Source organism: Puma concolor, chromosome E4 (assembly GCF_028749965.1).
Source record: "Puma concolor isolate L17-30 chromosome E4, mPumCon1.1.hap2, whole genome shotgun sequence".
NCBI classification, from domain to species: domain Eukaryota; kingdom Metazoa; phylum Chordata; class Mammalia; order Carnivora; family Felidae; genus Puma; species Puma concolor.
Window position 1 is genome coordinate 44618591 of NC_141683.1, and position 22958 is coordinate 44641548.

The window sequence follows — 22958 nt, forward strand, 5'->3', positions numbered from 1 at the left end:
GTTCTGAACCCTATATTTCTTTTTTGTTAAATTATGTATCATAATTATGATATCTCTGTTCCATTGGTTAGGATTAACAGTAAGAATTAAATAATATCTGAAACATACTAGGTGCTCAATAAATGGAAATCGAATGTGTAAAATAAATAAATAAATAAATAAATAAAGACCAAGCTTTGCAATATCCAGTAGACAGAGAGGATTCCTCTCTGTAGCTCCATCTCCTGGAATCGTAACACAGCAGATCCTCAGAAACTACCTACTTAGTTGAATTGGATTCCAAGCAAAAGGAATAGCATAATAAAGGCAAGGGTTTGGGCTACGTATATGGGGCCACACGTAGCAGTCCTGTGTGTGGTAATACGAGGCACAAAATAGATCAGTGGAAGACATATTGAAAAACAAGTTGAGGCCAAGGCTGTAATTTCGGAATGGTTGGTCCGTTCTTGAACTCCCTGAGGACAGGGGCCATGACATTTATCCTAGCCTGCCTCATCACAGGCTCAAGGCCTGTGCAGAATAGACACACAGAAATTAGTCCATTTAATTTAGGACCTAGTGCACAGAAATTATTTTTGCACACAACCATTTATATTGACATGGTAAATGGTTCGGTGTGTAGACTTATGTCTGAATCCCACTTGACTGTTGGGGGTATACTTTTTTCTGACTCCTTATGTTTTCATGCGAAGGGACTGCCCTAAAGTTATCTTTTGTGTCCCCAACTTGCTCCCTAACTTTACTCAGTCCTACTAATGGCAGTAGCAACTCCCTGGTCTGAGTTTGGAAAAAGCAACTGGGCATATGCCCAGAGTGGCTTGTCCTCAGGAAGCCTGCAACCCCTACTCTATGCTAAGTTTAGTGGGGCCTCAGGAGAAGCTTGCAATTACAGAGTTCATTCCAGTTCAGGAGAGCCTATTAGCAGACCCATTTGGCAGCCCTCTCAGCCAAGCCTTCCAAACCAGCTTTTATCAGTAATAAAGTTGACATTTTCATCCTTGTATGCCTGACTCCGGAGTCAGACGGAGTTAAGAACTCAGGAAATGAGTGGGGGAAAGAAGTGTTAGTTATTGACTCCCTGAAATCCCAACTCTTACTGGCTTGAGAATTTCTTACCAGTAAGATGGTTATGATGATAATAGCCATTATATAGGCTTTAGTGAAAATTCCAGAAGATAATATGTTAGATGTTTCTCGGTTCAGGCTGCTATTCACAAAAATATCATAGACCAAGTGGCTTAAATGACAAACATTCATTTCTCTCAATTCTGGAGACTGGAAAGTCCAAGGTCAAGGCATGGGCAGATCCAGGCTGGTGAGAGCTGACTTCCTGGCTTGTAGATGGCCACCTTCTCACTGTGTCCTCATGCGGCCGAGTGAATACTCTGGTTTCTTCCCCTTCTCAAAAGGACACTAATCCCATCATGGGGGCTCCACCCTCATGACTTCATCTTTACCTACTCATCTCCCAAAGCCCCCACCTCCTAATACCATCTCACTGGGGGGTAGAGTTCAGCATATGAGTTCGGGGGAGGGGACAGAAACAAGCAGTCCATAACAGATGCTCAGGAAATGTTTCTGACATCCTCTTCTTTAAGCATATCCCTACGAAGGCAGAGTGTGTCCTATTCTATATGTCTAGCATATTTTTTGATGTTTTGTAGAGGTTCGAAAAGTGGAAATGATCATTGTAGGGTCTCCCAGCGACTGATTCATTTCTGCCCATATATTTTAAAACAGTTTATTGAGGCATAGTCAACACACAGTAAAGTGTACATATTTAAAGTGTGAAATCTGATGTTCTGACATATGTAAACACCAGTGAAATCATCACAATCAAAATAGTGAGCAATCAACTACCACCCACCCTCTCAGATTCTCTCAAATCCCTTTGTGATCTCTACTTCCCACTTTGCCCTGCTCACCTGTCCCCAGGCAGCCACTGATCTGCCTTCTGTCTCTAAGGATTAGTTTACATTTTCTAGAGTTGCATATGAAGGGAATCACAGCATATTCTTTTTGTCTGTCCACTCTTTAAATATAGTGAAGGAACACTGATCCTGAAGTCAACAGATCAGGGCTCTTGTTCTGAGTAGATAATAACAGGTTGTATGATCTTGGACAAACCACGTAATCTTTCTGTGCCTCAGTTTCCCTTATCAGTAAGATGGGGAATAATGGTGTCTGCACAACCTCACAGATTCGTTTATGGTAGAAATACTGCATAAGGTATAATACTAGAAGACTGCTTAGTCTCTTCAAGCAAATAACTGACTCTGTGCCTTCTTTTGTCAGGGAAGTGTTATACAGAGTGGAAAAACAGAAGTAGCCCACAGATCTTCCTGGCTTTAGCTTTCTCAGACCCTAAGCCTTGATAAGGGCATATAGGTATGTAGAAAAGTAAAAGGAGAAGGGATTTGTGGGCTCATAATGATGCTGTCTTAGGGAAGCAGTAGGGAGGGTGTAGTGAATATTTCTCACCAGGTTCTCCAAAAATCCTTCTGATCCACCTCCCTCCTGATTCCTCTAATACCTGAGTGTCTCTGGGATTCTGAAGGCATATGAACTTGTATCTTATCAGTCAACACCCCCCTCTTCTCCCTCCTACCCCCTCTGGGTTCAGGTTTGGCCTCTATCTTCTCTGGTAAGTCATTTGTCATTTCTCCATCTGCTATCTCCATGTATTATTGTGGGTTACAGATGTGATCTAGTTTCACAGAGCTGAAGTTTATTTTGCTGTTTCTTATTCTCCTAGTGGTTTGTGAGTTATTCGTCAGAGAGGAAGGGTACAGAAACACCTTCACGCTGCCTCCTTGAAATTGGAAACTAGTGATTTCTTTGCCTGCCACTTTTTTATGAAGATATGATTCACATACAGCAGAACACACAGGTCTTAAGTATTTTAGGCTGAGGAGTTTTGACAAACATATCACCCGTGTAACTCACACCGCTAGTAAGATCTGGAACATTCTCATCACCCCAGATAGTTTGCTCATGTCTCTTCCCAGTTTCCTGCTACCATTCCACCCCATCCCATCCCCAGCCAGGCACTTACTTTTCTGGTGTTTTTGTTGTTCTTGCTTTTCCCATTGATTGGTTTGCCTGTTGTAAAATTTCACATAAATAGAATCATACAGAACACAGTGTTTGGCTTCTTTTTGGAATTATATTTATCAGTAGTGTATTCCTTTTAATTGCTAAGCAGTGTTTTCTATGATATGATAGACCACAGTTTGCTTATCTATCTTCCTGTTTGTTTTTTTCAAGTTTTGCTTGTTGTGAATACAACTGTTATGAAAATCTGTGTACATGTCTTTTTGTGGACCTATGTTTTGAGACCCGTGAGTGGAGTAGCTGGGTAAATACATATTTAGCTTTAAAGAAATTGCCAAACTGCTTTGTACAAGCTTGTGTTCACACCAGCACTGTATAAGAATTCCAGTTATTCCACATGCTTGTCAACCCTTGTTGTGATCAGGATTTTCATTTTACATATTTTGGTGGGTGTGCAATGGAACCTCACTGTTGGTTTTGGCCTAATTTTTCCAAATGTTCCCTCATCATTGGTAGAGCCTCTCAGAGCTCTGAACAGGGGTTTCTTGGCACTCTTTTGGGTTGTCATTTGTACGTCACAAGTGTGGCTATTTATGGGCAAGAGAGAATCATTATGAGGCTATGCTAATAGTAATGCGGGTTTCTGTGTTTACAGAGGGTGGTGACTGTAGCCCATTGGGAGATGGCTCCCTGGCAAAGAGAAATGTTAATGTGTCATTTGCGAACTTAGAAAAGAGGCCTCAGAGGCCACAAGTGAAAGATTATATAAGCATTGACATCTATTTAAAAAAAAAATCTAGCTTCATGGGTTTGGTGCTGTGGATAAAAATAATTTGGAGGCAGAGAAAAGATACAAGAAAAAGTTTTATAACTAAAAAATAAAGAAGCACTTGGAAACCCATCGAACTATTAAGGACACAAAGCTGTCTCAAATGCTGGCACCACTATTTACACAGTTAGCTGTTGGCAAACTGTTTGATTTGCATTTTCCTAATGATTGATGGTGTTGACAAGTTTTTTAATTTGGTGTACTGGCCACTAATGTACATCCTTTTGTGAAGGGTCTATGTAAGTCTTTGAGCAATTTTAAAGATTATTCTTTGTTTTTCATTGCGTTCTAGCAATTCTTTACATATCCCGGCTACAAGTTTATTGTCTGATGTGTGTTGTAAACATCTCCTCCCAGCATGCCTTCCCTGTTCATTTTAACAATGTCAATTGATGAACAGAAGTTTTACATTTTCACATAGTCTCATTTGTCATTTTTCCCTCTTATGCTTAGTGCCCTTTGTGTCCGAAGAAACATTTACCTGTCTCCAAGCCAGAAACGTATTCTCCTGTTTTCTTCTAGAAGCTTTATGGAAACTATGGCTTTTTGAACTGGCCTCTGAGAAACCCTAGAAAGGCCTTGAGGGGAAATGTTGAGGTCTAGCCACCTTAACCCTGACTTTCTAGTTCCTTTGCTTCCTCCTTCTTCTGCCCCCACCTCAGTCAAAGCTGCCTCTCACCTCACTTTACGTATTGAGGCTTTAACTAAAATTTCACTTAACCAAAAGATCCACTTTTTCTCTATTTCTTGTTCCTTGAATACAGGAACCATGCAATCTTTTATTCTTCTTTCTGTCCTACGTACCTTGTGAACACTTAATACAACTTGTTAATTGAAATAAATCTAACCAAACTTGAAAATGAGAAGAGAAGGTCTACTCAGTTTAGCCGAACCTTACATAATATGTACTCCCGGGATTCCAATCTGGGCCAGGCTCTGCTGAGGGGAGCGAGGCTCCCAGTGAGAAGATCAGAGGCCTCTGTCTGCAGCAGGGCTCCATAGGAAGCAATAAGAAAAGGATCGTCTTACACTTATGTAACCTTTTACTATTTATAAAACACCTTCATGTACCCCATATCCAAAAAAGAAAAGAAAAGCTTCTAAATGTAAAAAGACCTTTCCCTACTCATAAAGACGAGCGAATACCCTAGAGTTTTAAATATATGGGGGCCATGGGGAGTGGGGAGGCTGGCCACATTTTCAATTTGAACAGAATTCTGGCCCCTTGGAGTGAGGAGAAAAGACACCCAAATGGCTCTTTCTAAGTTCCCCACTACCCCACACCTTCCCCAAAATTCCCACTGAAGCTCAAGATGAGCCCAGCTTTATCCCTTCAGGCGAAGGTCTTTATCCCTGGCAAATGCAAACGCTGTGGGAAAGACAGGCACACTTTAGTCCCCCTCCGCAGTGAGGCAGGAGGCAGGATTGGCGGTGTGAGGTCAGCAATGGCCATGGTGGGAGGTATTTCCAACGGGGACACTGGGGGCCTCCAGGGTCTCCCTTCCAAGTCTCATAGCTGTGCTCTGGTCAAAATCCGCAGACACCACCCCCGCCTCTGCGTTAGACAGGCAGGTGTGACCTAAAAGACAGGATGCCCTCACTTCCTGTCTGTGGCAGTCGCCTCCACCCCAACGCCTGGTTTCTGCCCCCACATTTTCACTATTGATCTCAGGATAACCCCATCTGACCTAAGAAACTGTCCCCAGTCTGTTTCATACCTAAAAAAAAAATGAATAGTTGGAGACATTCCGATGGTTAAGATATCATGAAGATTTTTTTCTTAAGTACATAAAAAGCTCAGCCCCATGCCTACACATAATGGGTGTTCAGTAGATCTGTTTTGGAAATAAGTACAGAGTTCACCCCAGCCTTCCGGTCTGTCTCACAGACCTCGACCTAATCATGCTGCTGGGCTGGGCTAAGTCACTTTTTTGAGGGAAAAGAAGGTTAACTATCTCAGGACAAGCCTAATGATTTTTAAAAGACCCATGGGTTGTGAAATCACCAGTACCCCCAAACCATCTGCCTGATTTCCATCACCATGAGGGTTCCCCAGAATTGCTTCAGTGACTTCCTTTCTCCTTCCTCTGCTTCTGAAACAAGGGCTGGGAAAAAAGGAGACTTGTTTTTTGTCATGTCTTTCCCAGGCATCCTGCTCCAATGGACAGGAGGCTCAGGACGCAGGGATACAAATCAGCGATCCGCTTCCATCCCCGTGACAAACATCACCCGTCTATTCCACCAAACTTATCGGCACTGAAACTCGAAATGACACTTCCTTGTCAAATCTGGATTAGGCATTTTTCACTCTGACTGGTGTGAGTCTATCAGTCCGCTGGAGGAAAACCCGAGCTCTGGAGAGGATTCAGATTCAGCAAACAGTTTTTGGAGGTCTACTCTGTGTCAGGCACACAGTGCATTGTGTGTGTGCGCGTGTGCGTGTGAGTGGGTTTAATTTATAGACCAAGCTGCATAGTACAGACAAGGAGAGCAGGGAAAGTTTGGGATCCTAACCCAGGTTTTACAGCCCTAGGTCCAAGTCCAGTGTTCTTTCCATTAGCCCATAGGAGCCACATTGCACGCAATCCCAGGCCGCCTTCTCCAGCATCCTCCTAGAATATTACAGACCACATTGGGCTCTCTCCTCTCTGGACACCAGCAGCATGGCCATGTGTCTGTGTCACCTGGAGAACCTGCCCAGGCCCGGGAGTTGTATCTTGTTCTTTCCACCCACTGATAGGGTGCAGGGCATATAGGAAAGCAACCGTTTACTGGGGGCACTTAACAGCCTGAGCTTTCTCATATATACTGTCCCCAGAGCTCTGCAACACAGGATAGATAAGCTTTATTATTTTCTCTGGTGGGAGAGAGGAGAGGAGAGCAGGAGAGGAAGGAAGCACAAGGAAATTAATGAGTGACTTAGGCTCCATCCCTAAAGGACCAAAGCACTAAGAATCCTGATTTACGGGGAGCAAGATAAGGTCCATGGTTGGCTGGGAAAATGGAGAGATTAACTTTATTTCTTGAGTACCTACTGAATGCCAGAGAGTGCATTAGGAGGTTGTTAAGAACATTATTTCATTTGATACAATCCTGTAATCTCTGCAGTCATATTTTTAATGGACTTCAGTGCACAAAACTGAATTAATCTTCTAATACTTCATTCATTCATACTATCCTTATTGGTCCATGCTTGGGTCTTAATGATTTTTTTTTCAATCATCTGTTTTAGTGATCTGATGAACACCCTCGAACCTACATCTAACCCAAGAATTGTATCTATTCATATGTTCCTTCCCTATATTGTCACAAACTAAAATAATGTACCGGCCCTCTTCTGTAGTTAATTTTCATAACAGGCTATTAAGAATTGCTGGCTTAGCCTCCCGTGTCCATAAACTCTTGAAATAACAAAACAAATAAGTTTATCTGCTTGATTAAAAAAAAAAGAATCCTTCCCTACCTCCCCTTACAACAGGCCAACCCCATCCCCTATCACTTCCTGTCTCTTTTGTTAGATTGTATATCTATGGAAACTTTAGAAAATATTGTTTTAATTATATTCAAATTTTAATAGAAGGACTTGCTTTTTTAGCTCAACACTATTTTGCCTCGATTCATCCAGTGTTGATGCAGAATCACTGGACACCATCCACTTTCACAACTATGTGATACTCTGTTGAGTCAACGTACCATAATCTATCCTCTTGTTTTGAGAGCTTTTTATGTGGTGTCCAGTCTTTTGCTACTGCTACTAAGTGCTACTGTTGCTATTTCGTGCTACTAAGAACACTCTTGTGCACACCTTTTGGTGTCCATGTATAAAAATGTTTCGGAGGTTTATATATCTAGGAGTGGAAATGCTGGGCCCATTTTACAGGTATGGAAACTGAGGCTCAGAGAGGTTAAGGAAACTGTTCAAGATCACATGACTAGTAAATAACCAGATCCAGCATTTGAATCCAGGACTACTGTGAAGAACAGAAGGTGAGGAAATACTGGGGGATAGGAGATAGAGGGGGTAACATAATTATTAAATTATATTTAATAATCTTAGCTTGAGACTAGAACTTATAATCACTGAATGTTCTCAGCACTTTGCATACCTATTCTCATGGCTGTGGCCTGTGCTGGGCATGGGAAGCTCCAGAGGTTGGAAGAACCTCTAGGCAGCCCTGGTTCTGGAGGAAGTCACTTGACTCCTTAATCCCCTGGGGCTGACTGCTTAGCCACAGAAGTGGCAAACCTTTCTGGGTTTCAGAAGCTGCCCTTTCCCAGGGCACGTCCTCCCTCCTACCAAAGATGGTGCTCCCAGACTCTGCCCCTGCCCAGCCTGCCATCCCCCATGGCGCGCGTGCGCGCGCACACACACACACACACACACACACACACACACACACACAAACAACACCAGAGCCTCCTCGCTGTTCCTGATGGGCAGCCTGGATCCTCACCCGCTCTGGCCCAGCCTGCCCCCTCCACCCCATGCATATGCACTTCAGAGGGAGGCCACCCACAGAGCCATTTGATCATCCTGAGTGCAAGGCCACACCATAGGCACAGGCAACAGGCAGGGAAAACAGGACCTGCTGTGTGGTGACGTCAGTGATGGGGCAGATGGGCATTCAAATAAAAATGAGAATTACCAGACAGATACGCCCTTGGCAGAGCAGCTGTTCCCTGGCCTCGGGCTTACAGGATTCCCAGATCTGTGTATATTTAAGTAATGGCAGGGCCTATAAAACCCCTCCCCAGAGGGCCTCCAGGCCCAGATCTTGTTCCTCCGATAGAGGCCTCACTCTTTCCCGAGCCACAGACCTGCCCTCACCCACACCTTCACCTTCTATTCACCTCCTAATGGAATTTGCAAGCAGTTTTAAGGGAGATTGGAACTGAAAAAACTAATATTGAAGCCCTACAGAGAGTCAGGGATATCTATGCACAGGAAGGACAGCCCGGTATAACCTTGACTCTAGAGGGAACATCCAGGCACTCACTGTGCATCATACAAGAGCCCTGGGCAGCACAGGCTGCCATCCAAGAAGTATCAGACTTGACACTGGCCCTTTGGGAGCTTATAGTCTGGGTAAAAAGAGAAAGAAAATGAACGACAGATGAAAAGTTAAATAGGTAGCTTAGCTCTCCTGTAGAAGAAGTGATCTAGAGAGGTCTTTTCTTCAGGAAGGCAAAGCACAGGCCCAGGAAGTGGTGGAAGGCCATGGCTAAGAGCTTGGTGCTAATCAGACACATTCGGTCTGCAATCCCATCCTGCCATTCGCCTGGGGAAGCGGCAATAACCCTCAGAGACCAACGTACCTTTCTATAAAACGGGATAATAATGCCTGCTCCATAGGGCTGTGCTGACGCTTAAACAATGAAATGTTTGTAAGTTCCAGTGTATCAAATAAACAAGTCCTGGGGATGTCCTGTGCAGCATGGTGACAATAATTAACAACACCGTATTGCATATCTGCAAGTTGCTGAGAGAGTAGGTCTTCAAAGTTCTCGTCACAAGACGAGAAACTTGTAACTAGGAGGTGATGGATGTTTACCAGCCTTAACCATGGTGACCAGTTTGCAATATACACAAATAGCAGATCATTATGTTGCACACCTGAAACTAATAAAATGTTATATGTCAATAAAAGCTCAATTAAAAGACAAAAGCAAAAGCCAGGACAGCCCTGCCTTGTGATGATGAGGGGAAAAAAAAAGAAAGAAAATGTTTGTAAAACATGGGCTTATAAGATGCGCTTCACGAATAGCAGTGATCAGTGATCCCTATGTCAAGAACTGCGTGACCCCATCAAGTTCTCTGCTCCAACTCAGAGATTATAGGGTGTGTTTTACCTCCTCACCTTGTCTGTTTCTTTCCTCTCTCTCTCTCTCTCTCTCTCTCTCTCTCTCTCTCTCTCTCGGTCATGGGTGTGTACATACGGCCTTGTTTTTCCCTGCAGCTTCAAAGAGCATCTCCTCTTCCTCTATCCCCACCAATGTCCCCCCTCCACAAGCACAGACCTCCCCCCCCCCAAATGGCGTGAGCCTCTAGGGTAAGCTGGTAAGCTGAACCTGTCCTCGTGGAAGAGTGAGAGCAGTAAATAGGCTGAGCCCCTGAATCTCTCCACAGCGGCCTGGCATGGCCGGCCTCTGTCTAGCCTGCTGCTAGCCTGTCTGGCTCTGGAACAGATGCTTCCCTGGGGACAGGGAAGTAGAAGCAGGGGCAGGTGCTACTAAGACAAAAAGGCTGGCAGACGGGCCAGCTGCCAGAGTGTGGAGGGGGGCCCTGTGTGTGGGACCTTAGGTGGGGCAGAGCAGGGCACGTGATGAGCATCTGGGCCGCTGCACCCTGCTCACGGCTCACCTCCCAAAGCTAATGGCCCAGGCAGGCAATGCTGAACGCCTCCTTTATTCTAGAGGCCAGGCTCTCTCACTCCTCCTCAAAAGAGGGCTTAACCCAGGCTGGAGAGCAGGTGGCCAACAGCTGCTCCCTCCACAGAGCAAGACTGTCTCCGTGGCTACAAAGCAGGTCCAGATGCCACCCCTCTGCGTGAGAATGTCTCCTCCGGCTGAGACCAGCCCCTCGGAAGAGCTGCCTGCAAAGGGCCATTTGCCAGTGGGAGGGGCTGGGTCCTGCAAGCCCCCTGGCTGCCCACAGGCACCACCTCCCCTCTTCCCTTGCAAGACCCCTTTATCTTAGCAACTGCCAGCCCTGAGTCAGGGAAGCAAACCAATAGATTCTTATGGGTAATTGCTGCATATTCATCTCCCCAGGACTCAACTCCCTTTCTCCCCTCTATGGGGAGACTGCCCTGCTCAGCATGCCCCCACCTGGGGGATTCTGCTATTTGAATGTGATGATGATGCATAAGGTCCTAGAAGCTCCCTTCCAGCTCCTCACCCCTTCCTTGCCATTTCCTGGCAGACGTTGCCAACCTAAGCCCTGCGGAGCTGTGGATTCAAAGCATCCTCGCTATTGGTGACAGCTGACCTGGGAAAGCACTGACTGGAAAACCTCGACAATTTCATTTTATTTAAGGTTTGTGTGTTTTTTTTTTAAATTTATTTTGAGAGTGAGAGAGATAGAGAGTGCAAGTGGGGGAGGGGCAGAGAGAGAGGGAGAGAAAGAGGACCCCTCTCCCCCTCCACCCGCCGCAGGCTCCACGCTATCAGTGCAGAGCCCTACGTGAGGCTCCATCTTGCAGACCGTGAGGTCACGACCTGAGCAAAGACCAAGAGTCGGACGTTTAACCGACTGAGCCACCCAGGTGCCCGGACAATTTCATTTTTAAGACATAAGATTAAAATAATTTTCCTTAACCTCCCAGCAAACATATACACAGCTATTCTGCACTCGAGGTGGGTTCCGGAGCCACTGGGACCTTGAGTGAGAACATGCACATCAGTGACGTTTCTCACATGTCTCCAAAGGCTACAAGTCAGGAGTAGCATTCTGGCCCCCCGCATAAAGTGGGGCAGGGCATACCAAAAGCGCTCCATCAGATAATTTGGTTTTGCAACTCACAGGATCTTGTTTTTAGCTCGGTCAATTCAAAGTTTGGGTCATTTGTTTGCATTCTGTGTGTCTCACTGGAAAGCCTGCATGACAAGTGAGTGATCCCTGCTAATTTAGGTCGTAGGGCATGTAAGGCGGGGACCTAATACCCTGGCTGGGGCAGAGCACCCTCCAGAATGAAAGGCACCTTGTTCTGCTTCCAGTGTCAGACATCCCATTTGTCAATACAGCTTACATTCAACCTACCGCCCTGGACTTTCTACTGCCCACAGCCCCATGATCGGTTCTGGGATGGTAGCAAACCAGGGTCGAAATCTCCGATACCTGTGGATACTATTTTGGCGTTGCCTACACATGCCAGCTCCTGCCCAGTGCTTTGCCCATCTCATTTCCAATCCTCACAGCCACCCTGCCTGGAAATGTGGGTACTACTATCCCCCTTTTGCTAACAAGAAAACAGAGGCTAGAAGAGGCAAAGTTCCTTTCCCACGGTCACACACCCTAAAAAGCAAAGGTTTCAGGATTCAATCTCAGGCATCCGAATCTCCATGTTCTCACCTGCCGTGTGTGTAAGAGGAGAGCCCCTGTCCCTTTTGGCACCTGAAAGACTAATCTTAACGCCTGAGGAGATGGGGCTGTTTCTCCCTCCGTGGGAAGGGCATGCCCGGAGCCTGTCCCACGGCAGACGCAGGAGACAGAGACCCAGCACGTCTGGGGTTGTGGGCAGGGCTATGACTCAGCCTGCCTCGGGAGAACCATGGGCTTGGAGGAGACGGTAGCAGACCCATCATCCTAAAGGAGACAGAGCACAAACAGCAGGACAGAAACCAAACAAACTGGCACAAGGGCACCTGAACGCGCAGCTGGGGAAAAGCTCGGGCAGATAATCGGCGAATCCAATTTCCAGCCGGCTCTGCAGTGCATGCGTCAGCCACCAGCATTTTCCATCAGGCCTTCAACATCTCCGGGAGCCCAGATTTTTGAGCAAGTAAAAGATAAGGAACTGATCCCCATTCCCACCCCAACCCTCACCTCCGCCTCGGCCTGTGTTGGAGTATACATGCATCCTTCCCACCCCAGGGGCAGCTCAGCTCCAGCACCCCCTCCCCTCCCCTGCACCCACGCACCTCACCCCACCCATGCATTCCCTTCTAGTCTACAGCAAAGCAGGGGTTAAAAACACCAGCTGTGGGTTTACAGGGCTGGGGTTCTAAATCCAATTCTGTCACCTGCAGGTTGCATGACCTTGGGTATGTTAAGCTCTCTGTGCCTCAGTTTCCTCATCTGTATGCGGGGATAAGAACCCAAAATGGTATCTACCTGCTATGGGCTGAACTGTGTCATGTCCCACTCCCCCCCCCCACCCCCCACCACCGCCAGCAAATTCATATGCTGATGCCTTAATCCCAAGTACTTCAGAATATGACTGAATTTGGAGACAGGCCTTCAGAGAGGTGATTAAATTAAAATGAGGCTGTTGGGGTAAGCTCTTATCCAACCCGACAGGTGTTTTCACAAGAAGAGGAAGAGACCCAAGGGGCATGGTCACAGAGGAAAGATGGCAAGAAGGTGGCCTTCTACAGCCAAGGAGAGAGGCCTCAGAAGAAATTAATCGTGCCTGCACCTTGATCTTGGATTTCCAGCCTGTAGAACTGTGAGGAAATACATGTCTGTTGTTTAAGCTACTCAGTCTGTGGTATTTTGTGACAGAAGCCTAGCAAATCAACACCCTACCGCATAGCATTGTGGTGGGGATTCAACGAGACGGAGCATCTAAATTGCTCTACAAAGCTCCTGGCTCCTAAAGTGTCTTCTATTATGTGGCCGCTTTTGAATCTACAGCCACTCACTTTCTATACCCCTCATTTGGTAAGCCTTGTGCCAATGCTTGTGAAGGGCTAAGTTCCGGTGAGAGTTAAGTAAGTTCTCTGAGGGCCCAGGTAGTAGATTTCTGACCTCCACATCCAGCCTACCCTAGAAGTGCCTAATCTAGAAGGGCTGCTCAAAAACATTTGTAGAAATAATATTGTTTCAATAATTATCCAGGGACTGGAGTAGGGAACAAGGCAGACAGTCTTCAGGAAGTTTATGGTTTAGTGGGAAAGGGGGAGACACTGATCACGTAACACCTTTTGCCTTCAATCAAGAAGCCAAGCGGACTTGGAATGGAGGTGCTGGCTGGAGTCCTGGTGATCCGTGGGAGAGAAGGCACCAGCTGGTACCCACTGTGTGCCTGCTATGTCCTAGGCATTGGGATAAACAGGCTTCCGTGTTAACGTACACTGTGTTCACAACAGCCCCAAGCAGTTGGCTCTGTTTTTATTTTAGTTCTACAGATGAGAAAACTGAAGCACAGGGAAATAACTTTCCTAGGCCCACACAACTTGTAAGCAGAGTTCACAGCTGAGATTCAAACTCAGACTGTCTAGCATCAGAGCCCCAATTATCTGGAAGAGTGTGCTGACGGAACTCCAGTCAAAGATGGTTCTCTCAGGCTCGCGGCTTTGTTTTCATGGCTGGGCACACAGCCACTGTGACGTGCGGTGGGGGGATTGGTGTCCCCTCTGTGCTATAGAACCAGTCATGGGCAGGGGAGGCAGCACCCATGACAGGTCCCCACACTTTCCTTCTAGCTTTCAAAATGGCTTTGTCCCCTACCTCCTGGACAGGGGACAAGAACAGACCTCAACTAAGAAATGCATCCACAGGAGGGAGTTATATCAATGACTTCTCTTGTTTTCCTCTGGCCACTTGCTTGGTGTAGACAATAGGACAGAAGGGATTTTGCTTGTTTTCCCCACATTTACTGCGTGGTAATGAGATGCTCAGCATAGTGTTAAGTGTTTTCCATCTGAAAGAGGCTCTGTCAAGGCCTAGGAGATAGATCTCAGATCCAAAGGGTTCCAGACCCAGCAAACACTGCAGGGAGGGAGCAGAGGACCAGTGAGGGGCACTCCAAAGCTGTCCCACCAGAGAAAAAGGTCAGGGCCAGAGAGAATTTGTGAAGGTTTTTGGAGCTTTTAGTGTACTATGAGTCCAGCCTCCCTCCCAAAGGGCTAAGTGCCTGCCTCTCACCTCACCCCCAGGGAGTGTGGGTACACAGGGTTCCTTGGGAGAGCCTGACATGTGCCCCTGAGGCTTGGAAACCTAATCCCAGCCTAGAAAATCAAAACATGAGCTGGGGGCTGGCAGGGGGCTCTGGCTGCAGAGCAGAAGCCTTGTGATTCTAGGGTCAAGTACGCCCCAAATGCTTCTAGTCGGCCAGCTGTGGGTCTCTGAGACGAAGACTGGCATGGGGTCATCCAAGGAGCTGTCCCAAAGGGTGGCCTGGAGGAACAAACAGAGTGCAGCAGAGAGAAGCTAGGGCACTTCCCAAGAAGGAGCAAGCACCAGCCAGAGTAGGAAAGCATTCAGCCTGTTTAGGGGAGCTGGAGGTAAGAGGGAAAAACTCCTCAGAGGCAGGGTCTCCAAGGAACCCAGGAAGGACCCACCAGAGTTTTCCCAGGCCCAAAGAGTAACCCCCCCCTCCCACCCCACTCCCTTCCCTCTCTTCTTTCCCTGCCCTTCTCAGTTCTGGAAGGGTCAGAAACCCAAGTGGCAATAAGGGTAAGGGGCATAGCTGGAAAGAGAGGAACCAATCACACACCCTCCCCAGCAGCAGGTCCCTGTCCTGCCCAGGCTGCCACCCCTCAAAGCCCAGTCCTCAACACTGGATTTTGGGAGTGATGGTTTGCATGACAAAAGGCTTTTTCAGTTAACCCAAAGCATTCCACCTGTGAAGAAACACCCGCTTTCCTTTAGACAGACCTTCTCTGGTGCATTTTAATGATCTGGATTATTAACATTTCGTGTATCTCTAGCTTTTCCCCACACCTGCAAAATGAGCTTTTACAAGCAGACACTGCACCCTCTTCTCCTTTGGTCCCCTCCACGGACCCGATCACCAGAGACCAGTGTGCTTGATGACTAAAGCACACTTTTCAGGGACACACCGACCGTATGAAGTGCGCCGCAGTCATGAGCAAGATCAACCCCCTCCATTTTCAGACTGCTCCAGCTGAACAAATACATACACCATCCCTCAGCCTTGTCTCTCCCTGCATTTCAAGCGGTAGGTGGTGCTAATAAAAACCTCGTATTTGTGTAGCACTTTACGGTTCCGAAGCCACCCTCGTCACCTAAAGTCACCCTCCACCCCCCACACCGTCCCAAACCACTCCCCACCCACACGGCTGCTTTTCCTGATGGCCGCCCTGTGCCAGCCCCTGCCTGGGGAGGCCACGCGCCCCCCTGGGGGAGCCCGTGTGTTGTGCGAAGCGTCTCCTCATAAAGAGTCAGCTGGCCAGAAACGTGGGCAGAGAGCGAAGGGCAGCGTGTTCAGGGTGTGTTTATTATGTTCTCACAGCCTTGTTTATAGTAAAGGTGAATGACATTATCCCACTTTGCACAGTAATGAGACAACTCAATGAGGACTCCGTCAGCCAAGCGGTTTACATGGCAGCTGGGCGGCTACGGATCTGTGGTGCACGCCGCGTGACTCAGCTAGGGCTCCCGCGGCTGGAGCGCAAGCCGCCGGCCACCTTTCCCCGCACACGGCACACGGAAGGCGGCCGAAGGGTCCAAAGGGAGTAACGATCCACAAGGGAGCAGTTTCTCGAGCTGGCCTGGCCCCCAACCCTGGGAAGGCCAGTGGCCCCGTCCCGCAGCCTCCCATCTTGGTCCACGGCATCCCTGGGCGGTCCCGAGAGGCCACAGGGACAGGAAGACATTTCTGCTCTTGGCTTCTTCCTCCACGATCTCAGGCCAAGTGGCACAGGTTCTCAAAGGCAGGGGTGACTTTTGCCACCTCTCCCGCTTCTGACCCGGAGAGACGCATACTTAATGAGGGCTGACGCTCGGCGCACTGAAGGACAGTGTCAGGTGGAAAATCAGATTCCTCTGCTTTGCGTGGAAGTGGGCACCGACAGGGTCAGGATGGTTCCGGGCGCTCGTGTCGATGGGGACCATCTCTGCCTCTGCCTGTGCCACTTTCACCTCTCCCTTCTGCTTCATGGAGAGGCAGCCGGCACCGCAGCCATTTGTCTTTCCCACCCTGTTCCTTCCTCTTCAGTCTCTTCCCCCCCCCCCCCCCCCCCCCCAGCTCTCAACACAATGGATTTGTGTCTTTCCCTCACAGTCCAGGGCCCCGGGGCACGTGCACACCCCGCCCTGCTCCCGAAGGCTGGGCCTGCCGCCCGGGGCAGAACACCGTTTCACAGCTTTGGTTTATTCAGAGCAGCAAGTTCTGGGGCGGGCGGGGAGGGGGAGCACCAGAGAATAAAATCAACTAGGAACTTTCATCTGCCCACCCAGCCTGAGACCAAAGAGGCGAACGTAAGGGCTAACAGCAGGCACTGAAGCCCCACTGTGGCCTTGGAAAAGAAAGCTCCAAAGAGCATATTCCTGGGGTGGGTGACCCTCTGATGAGAAACCTGGAAGTTGTCGTGCTTCCGCTATTATTACCCCGACACACCCTTTCCCCTGCTACCTGAGTTTCAACTACCACGTCATCCCATGGCCTTGGATACAGAGGCACAACCAAACGCAGACGGCCAAACACAGAGTACATGAGAGCAAACAGACGAGGGAGCAGCCCAGGAGGCAAGCTTGGAGGAAGCACTGCGAATGAAGCTCAGGATGAGTGGGAAAACCTCTCTTAATCAAATACCCTCCAGAGCTCCCCGCCATCGGCACACCCGCTGCCGAACACTGCATGCAGCTGGAACGTTTTGATCTCAAAGGGGCGAATCAGACTGAGACAGCACAGAGGCAGCCTCCCCGAATCAAGCTCGGGGCTGGTGGGTTCCGGGTGTTGTGCCTGATTGCATCTTGGCTTGCTCCAGCCCTCTTGGCCACACGTTTGCATAAGCTCAGCCCTGCACATCCTCACTCCTCAGGCCAGTGCTTCCTCACCTCACCTGCACGTAGAATCACCTGGGGAGCTCTGAAAACTGCTGATGTCTTGGGTCGTGGCCCCAAGCTGTTCTGGGGTGGGACCTGGACATTTAGATTTCAAAACTCTACAGGTGATTCCAATGAGCAGCCAATGGTGGGAGCCACTGTCTTAGAACATCTTTTTTCAAAGCATGGTCTATGGGGACTTACTAAAAATGCAGTTTTCTGGGTCTGAAAACCCAGGTCTTTTGGATCAGCATCTCTGGGTGTGCAACCTGGGAATGAGCACTTGTAACAGGCTTTCTGGGTGAGCCTGGGCATGCTCAGAGGATCCTTCCTCACCCCAAAGGTGCCTCGGGGCTATGAATGGTTGTTACTGATTATGGTCTATTTGGTTTGCCAAAGGCAATGGGAAATCTTACACCTAGCCTAAAAACAGGTTGACACGCAAGTGGGGCCAAAAGGCCACCTGGGGGTGGAGAGCAGTCCTAAAGATCACAGCTCTGCCTGGCCTCCTGCCCTGGCTTGCCCTGGGTCTTCAGAGGTCCCAGGCCCAGAGCAAGCCTCAAGCCCAGAAGGCAGTCCACAGCACAAGCCTGGCACGAGGACAAAAGGAAGACCTTAAATGGAAGAAGTGGCACCTGCAGAGGCCCACCTAGTGAGGCAGATGAGGGCTTGTGGAAGAGGAGACGGGCAAGAGGGCAAGACCGGGAGACATGGACGGTCATGGATGAGGTATGCTTTGATATTGCTCTAGATGTTGTAAACATTTCTCTTTGTTTCGTCACAGACCAAAATCTGGGTTGGCATGACCTAAGTGCCTGAACATAGGCATCAGAGCAGAGAGCTCTGTGCCTTTTGTGGGAAGCAGGACAGAAAGGGTGTGAGGACAGCTCTACCCCATGGGAAGATGGTCTCTGTGGTGTCCTGGACTCATGCTCACAATGGTCTCACACACACACACATGCACGCAGACACTCCACGGGAGTACCATAAATATAGCCATCACATTCCTCTACACACAGACACATGCCCAAATACGCTCACGTAGCGGCAAAATTCAGGATACCCAAGCTTGGTCCTTCACGCCTCCCCATAGTGGGAGGAAGTCACTGGGCGCCATGACACCACCATCTGCAGCCTTCATTCCACCAATGGTTGGCAAGAACTCTAGGCCTCAAGTGAGGCCACTGCACAACAGTCTTGTTCAGACTTCTCCTGGGGATAGTGGAAGTGGTAAAAAGGCCCCTCTGAAACATTTCATTTTTCCATAACTCTGTGCGGTTCCAATTTACATGCACCTCATATTCGACAGTAGAGTTGACATTCGACAATATGTACATTTCATATGTAAACAATGTTTAAAATACCCTGTTCAAGAATTTGATCATTAAATTAATTCTGGCAGCTTTAGCTAAGAATGGTTTTTTACCAGTGGGGGCAGGGGAACACTACCTGATCTAACAACACCTATTTGAGGCATCGGAGTTCTTGAACATGAGATTTTACAGAGTGCTTCGGTGTGAGGGCTAAGAGGTATGTGTTCTCTCCTTGATGGTTCAGACAGACTCACCAGCCCTCACTTACAGATACAACGTGTCATGGCGGAGCAATGGACCCTAACACCAGTGGGACTCAAGAGCCTTCTTGAACTTGTCTAGCTGCAGCCAAGGAAGGAAGAAATTCACAAAGTTACTGGACAGGAATGCAAACACCAGAATCCTGTGTACCTAAAGGGCCCATCACCCCACAAAAGGAGAACGCTTCAGCCCAGTTCTCAATCGCCTGCACTCCAGAGCTTACGCCTAATCGCAGCTATTTCATTTAGTCAAGCTGAAAGTTGTGGAGATCTGCAATGACTCCAAATCCACCGGCTGTGAATTATCCCAATAGTAACTCCACCATATTCTCTACTATTTGGTCCACCTGGAGACCAGCCTCTTCCAGACTCCTCTTCCACTTTCCGGTCTCTCTGCTGAGGATTCATATCCCTGGCACTGCAAATTTGTGCCGAAGTCCACTTTTTTCTCAGGAAGCTAGGGTGCTTTACAAAGCTCACCCTCCAAGGAAGAGTATCCTGACACATTTCCAAAAGGAGCCTCAGGGTACCATGAAAGCATTTTAGGAAGATTCTCCACAGCCAGATGTTCACAGTGATCTTAGCCTCACCTCCTGTTCCATGTTCAATCCCAAAAGGTCAGAGATCAAGAAGGAAGTTGCTGAATAGCCAAGATGGCCCTCATGAGAGAGACCTTTCTAAGAAAGCATGCTCCCAGGAAGCAAGCTGAAGAGTTACAGCCTAAGTTCCCATTCTCCCCCATCATAATTACATGACCTGCATGGAAGGGGGGACAGGGAGAGACAAGGAAAGTATTAGGCACCATGAAAGCTGTCCATGCTATGGGAATTCACCTCCCTTTGCCAAGCTGTCTGTCATTCTAAGAGATCAGTGATGTGTGATGCCACAGGGAGGTGACGGCAGAGAATACATTAAGCAACAGAGAGGTTATATGGAGCCCCATTGCACAAAAGTCTACTGGAGCTATGTTCCCTGGTCATTCGACTTCTGGAATACTTCTTGGTAGAATCAAGGAAGATCTGCAAGCTGTATCTTTCTTAAAAGCAGACGCCACATCAGAAATCATGTAAGAGATCTCCCAAGACCCTTCATGGAATTGTGAGGGTAAAAATGTCTTGTGAATTTCCTAGGCTAAGATGGGCAGTGATGACAGCTTTTCACACTGGTCTAGTGGAAATGGAAGAAATAGCCAGCTCCATGAAGTTTGCCCCTTCTCCCAGAGGCCACCTGTCAATGACAGCGTTAGAAACCTGGGATTCCCCACAAACCTCTCTCCTACACTAGCACTGGCCACTACATTGTGACAGCAAATCACCTAGGTGAGCCAGAGTCTTCTAGCTATTCCTCACAGGGGTATAGTACAAGTTAGAGCCAGGAATCCTAACTTAGGAGGGTGTGGAAGTGGTGAGAATTGCATTTGCATTATTTACACATTAGCCCAGCATAGCAAATCTGCCTTCTCAGCGGAAATGACCCAAGGCATTGTGAAGGGCAAGTTGCTGACCCAGAAGGAGGGTAACAGCAGCAAGGTGCTACCGCTAACCAAAACACAAACATGGGTTAATGGAATAGAGTCCGAGCTCTGGTGACTGGATCTTACTTTGGAATGGCCCTTCATCCACTCCTCATTCCCCAGGCTCCCAAACTAAACGCCATTGCTTTTTGAACACCTATGACATTTCACATTAGAATATGGTCTTGGCAGCAAGGGGAGGGGGGAAGCCAATGATCTCCAAGAGTCCCCATCTGAGGTCTAACTGAGCCTCCTCTGGCTTTGGGACAGCAAATCTAAGTACATTTTGGACCTCAGGAACCTGGGATAAGAGTCTTTCTCCATGAGGCTGTGTACTTTTCCCTGCGCTTGGTCAAAGCAAGTCAGGGATGGCTCTTGCATGTTCTTCCTCGTGGCTTCTCGGGTCTGGAAGTCTATGTTTACCTGGAGACACAAACAGAGAGCATGGTCACAGGCCCTCAAGGGCCAAGGTGCCTGGCAACTGCTCCTAGCTATGTAATAATTACTAATGACAGTATCTTATATATGTAAGCTTAGTCATGCTTTTCAAACTGTTTTCATGGAGGTTATCCCTTTTAATCCCAGCAAGAATCCTGTGAGGTCTGAAGACCAGACATTCTTTGTCTCAATTTACAGATAAGGACACTGAAGAAAAGAGATACTAAAAGGCTGCTCTAAAGCAGTATGGAAAGTTAGTAACAGAGCCAAGGCAAAATCCCAAATCACTTAACTCCTAATCCAGGGGTCTTCATGATGTCAAGCAAAGAGTGAGACTGAAGGTAAGTATTAATGTGGATTCCCTAAAGGAAGCTTGCCCTCTTGTTTGTTCTTAACCACTAAAGAAACAAATGCCCCAGGAGGAGAGATTATGGTTAGAATGAACATCTCTGTTCTAAGCAGCATTTTAAAGGGTCTACAGCATCCTTGGCCCTGGGCAAAGACCTCCCACCTCCCAAGTCAAAGAATAATTGAAGAGTCCTAGGTATATAGCACACCAAAACTCGTAGACAGCAAACATTTTGCTTCTATAAAATCCTCCCAAGTAAAATTCTGTTTTATAACTCAGCACAGCCATATATAGAGATTCATTTTATTACTATAAATGATAATAACTTATTATAAAATAATATAAATGACTGTAATGACTCATTAATAGGCAGTGACAGATGTTGACGAGGTGCTTTATCCCTAATACTCAGAGTAGTCTTGAAAGGTATACTTTCACTTTGGGGCAAATGGGAGTCAGAGAGACTAGATAACTCACATAAGACCACACAGCTTCTAACTGGTAGAGCTGAGACTGGAATAAGATTCCAAAGTGGATGCTCATCCCATTAACCTGTGCTGCCTTCCACTAGGAAAACTAACATGGATTCAATGGCATCTATCCTTACAGAATCCCTATAGAAACACAGGTCTTGCAGGCACATGTTTGAAAGACAACTAAAGCACTCCTAATAGAGTCCCTCTTTAGAAGCCCTGGGCTGTGCACTTTAGAAGTGATCCTCTTTTCATTAAGAGCCATCAGAGCAGCAAGGCTCAGTTCAGAAGACAGTCCCCAACAAGACTGGCTCAAACCCCCACCAAGAGAGAGATGTGAGCCAGGAGCCATGGATAGAGGTCTTACAAGACTCTCGCCACCGCCAACACACCTCCCTCGGAGCCTGCACATCCACAAACTCCTCAAAGATCCTATGGGCCTTGGAGACCAGTTTTGCAGTTGATCTGGTCTTCTTGAACTCCTCACAGGCCAGCCAGAATTCTAGGTTCTCCTCGCTGAACTCGGTCTTCAAAAAGGCGCGGAAGGCGGCCACCCCATCTGTGGGTGTGGGGAAGGTGAAAAGGAAGAGAGATAGGAAGAGGCATAAGCTCACGGACTGTAGATGAAAGAGAGAAAGGTAGTAATAATGTGAGACTGGCCCTGATTGTCCAACCCCCACTGCTCCTCCACATCCTCTTGGAGACTCTACCTCTTAAACACACCGGTATCCCCGGAGGCAGGCTCTGCTTCCTACTCAAGGATCAGAGTGATATTAGGGAGAAATGTTTAGGAAGCCACAGTAATAATGACTGTGGGAAACCCTGGTCACTGCTCATCAGCCCTCAGTGGTCACTCTCTGTCCCCTAATGCAGAGTCAGCTGTCCCCTGAGTCTAATGAGGCCAAAGTGATATTCGTAATGCATTCTGAACCCTAATCCAAGTCAACCACCCTAAAAAAACAATCTTTTACAAGACAAACTACCGGAGGGTGTGAATGCCTCAGGGCAAATCCTTCACTACTACCAGAAGAACTTCTGAAAGTAAACACCCTACTGAAATTCAGTCGCTGAAGCCATTCTATTGCCTGCAAAAGATTCCCAGCCTCTTTTAAAACCTTTTGAGGCCCCATGTTTTAATGGTTCATCCCATGGATACTTTATTTTAAAAGATCCTGCTTACCAAATTACGTGTTTTAATTAAGATTAACTATAATTTTCTCGCAATGACTTAATGATGAACACATCTTTTCATTTTTTAAAATCAATATCATGCAGG

General features: G+C 47.5%; 1 protein-coding gene and 1 long non-coding RNA gene across 14 annotated transcripts in view; one reads left to right on the forward strand and one right to left on the reverse strand.

Moving 5' to 3' along the window:
* The first annotated feature begins 11418 nt into the window (after positions 1–11418).
* LOC147572633 (uncharacterized) lies at positions 11419–13081 on the forward strand. Its single transcript, XR_015246032.1, has 2 exons — positions 11419–12384; positions 12903–13081. It is a non-coding gene; the product is annotated as an uncharacterized LOC147572633 (long non-coding RNA).
* Positions 13082–15767: 2686 nt separating this feature from the next.
* RGS8 (regulator of G protein signaling 8) overlaps positions 15768–22958 on the reverse strand; it is a 135129-nt gene continuing 127938 nt past the window's right edge. For all 13 annotated transcript variants that reach the window (XM_086693850.1, XM_086693853.1, XM_086693861.1 and 10 more), the window contains 2 exons: positions 22075–22241; positions 15768–20845 (listed from right to left, as the gene is read on the reverse strand). In XM_086693850.1, coding sequence (XP_086549976.1) covers positions 20663–20845; positions 22075–22241 — 350 coding nt within the window. In that variant the 3' untranslated portion in view covers positions 15768–20662. The remainder of the gene's footprint in view (positions 20846–22074; positions 22242–22958) is intronic.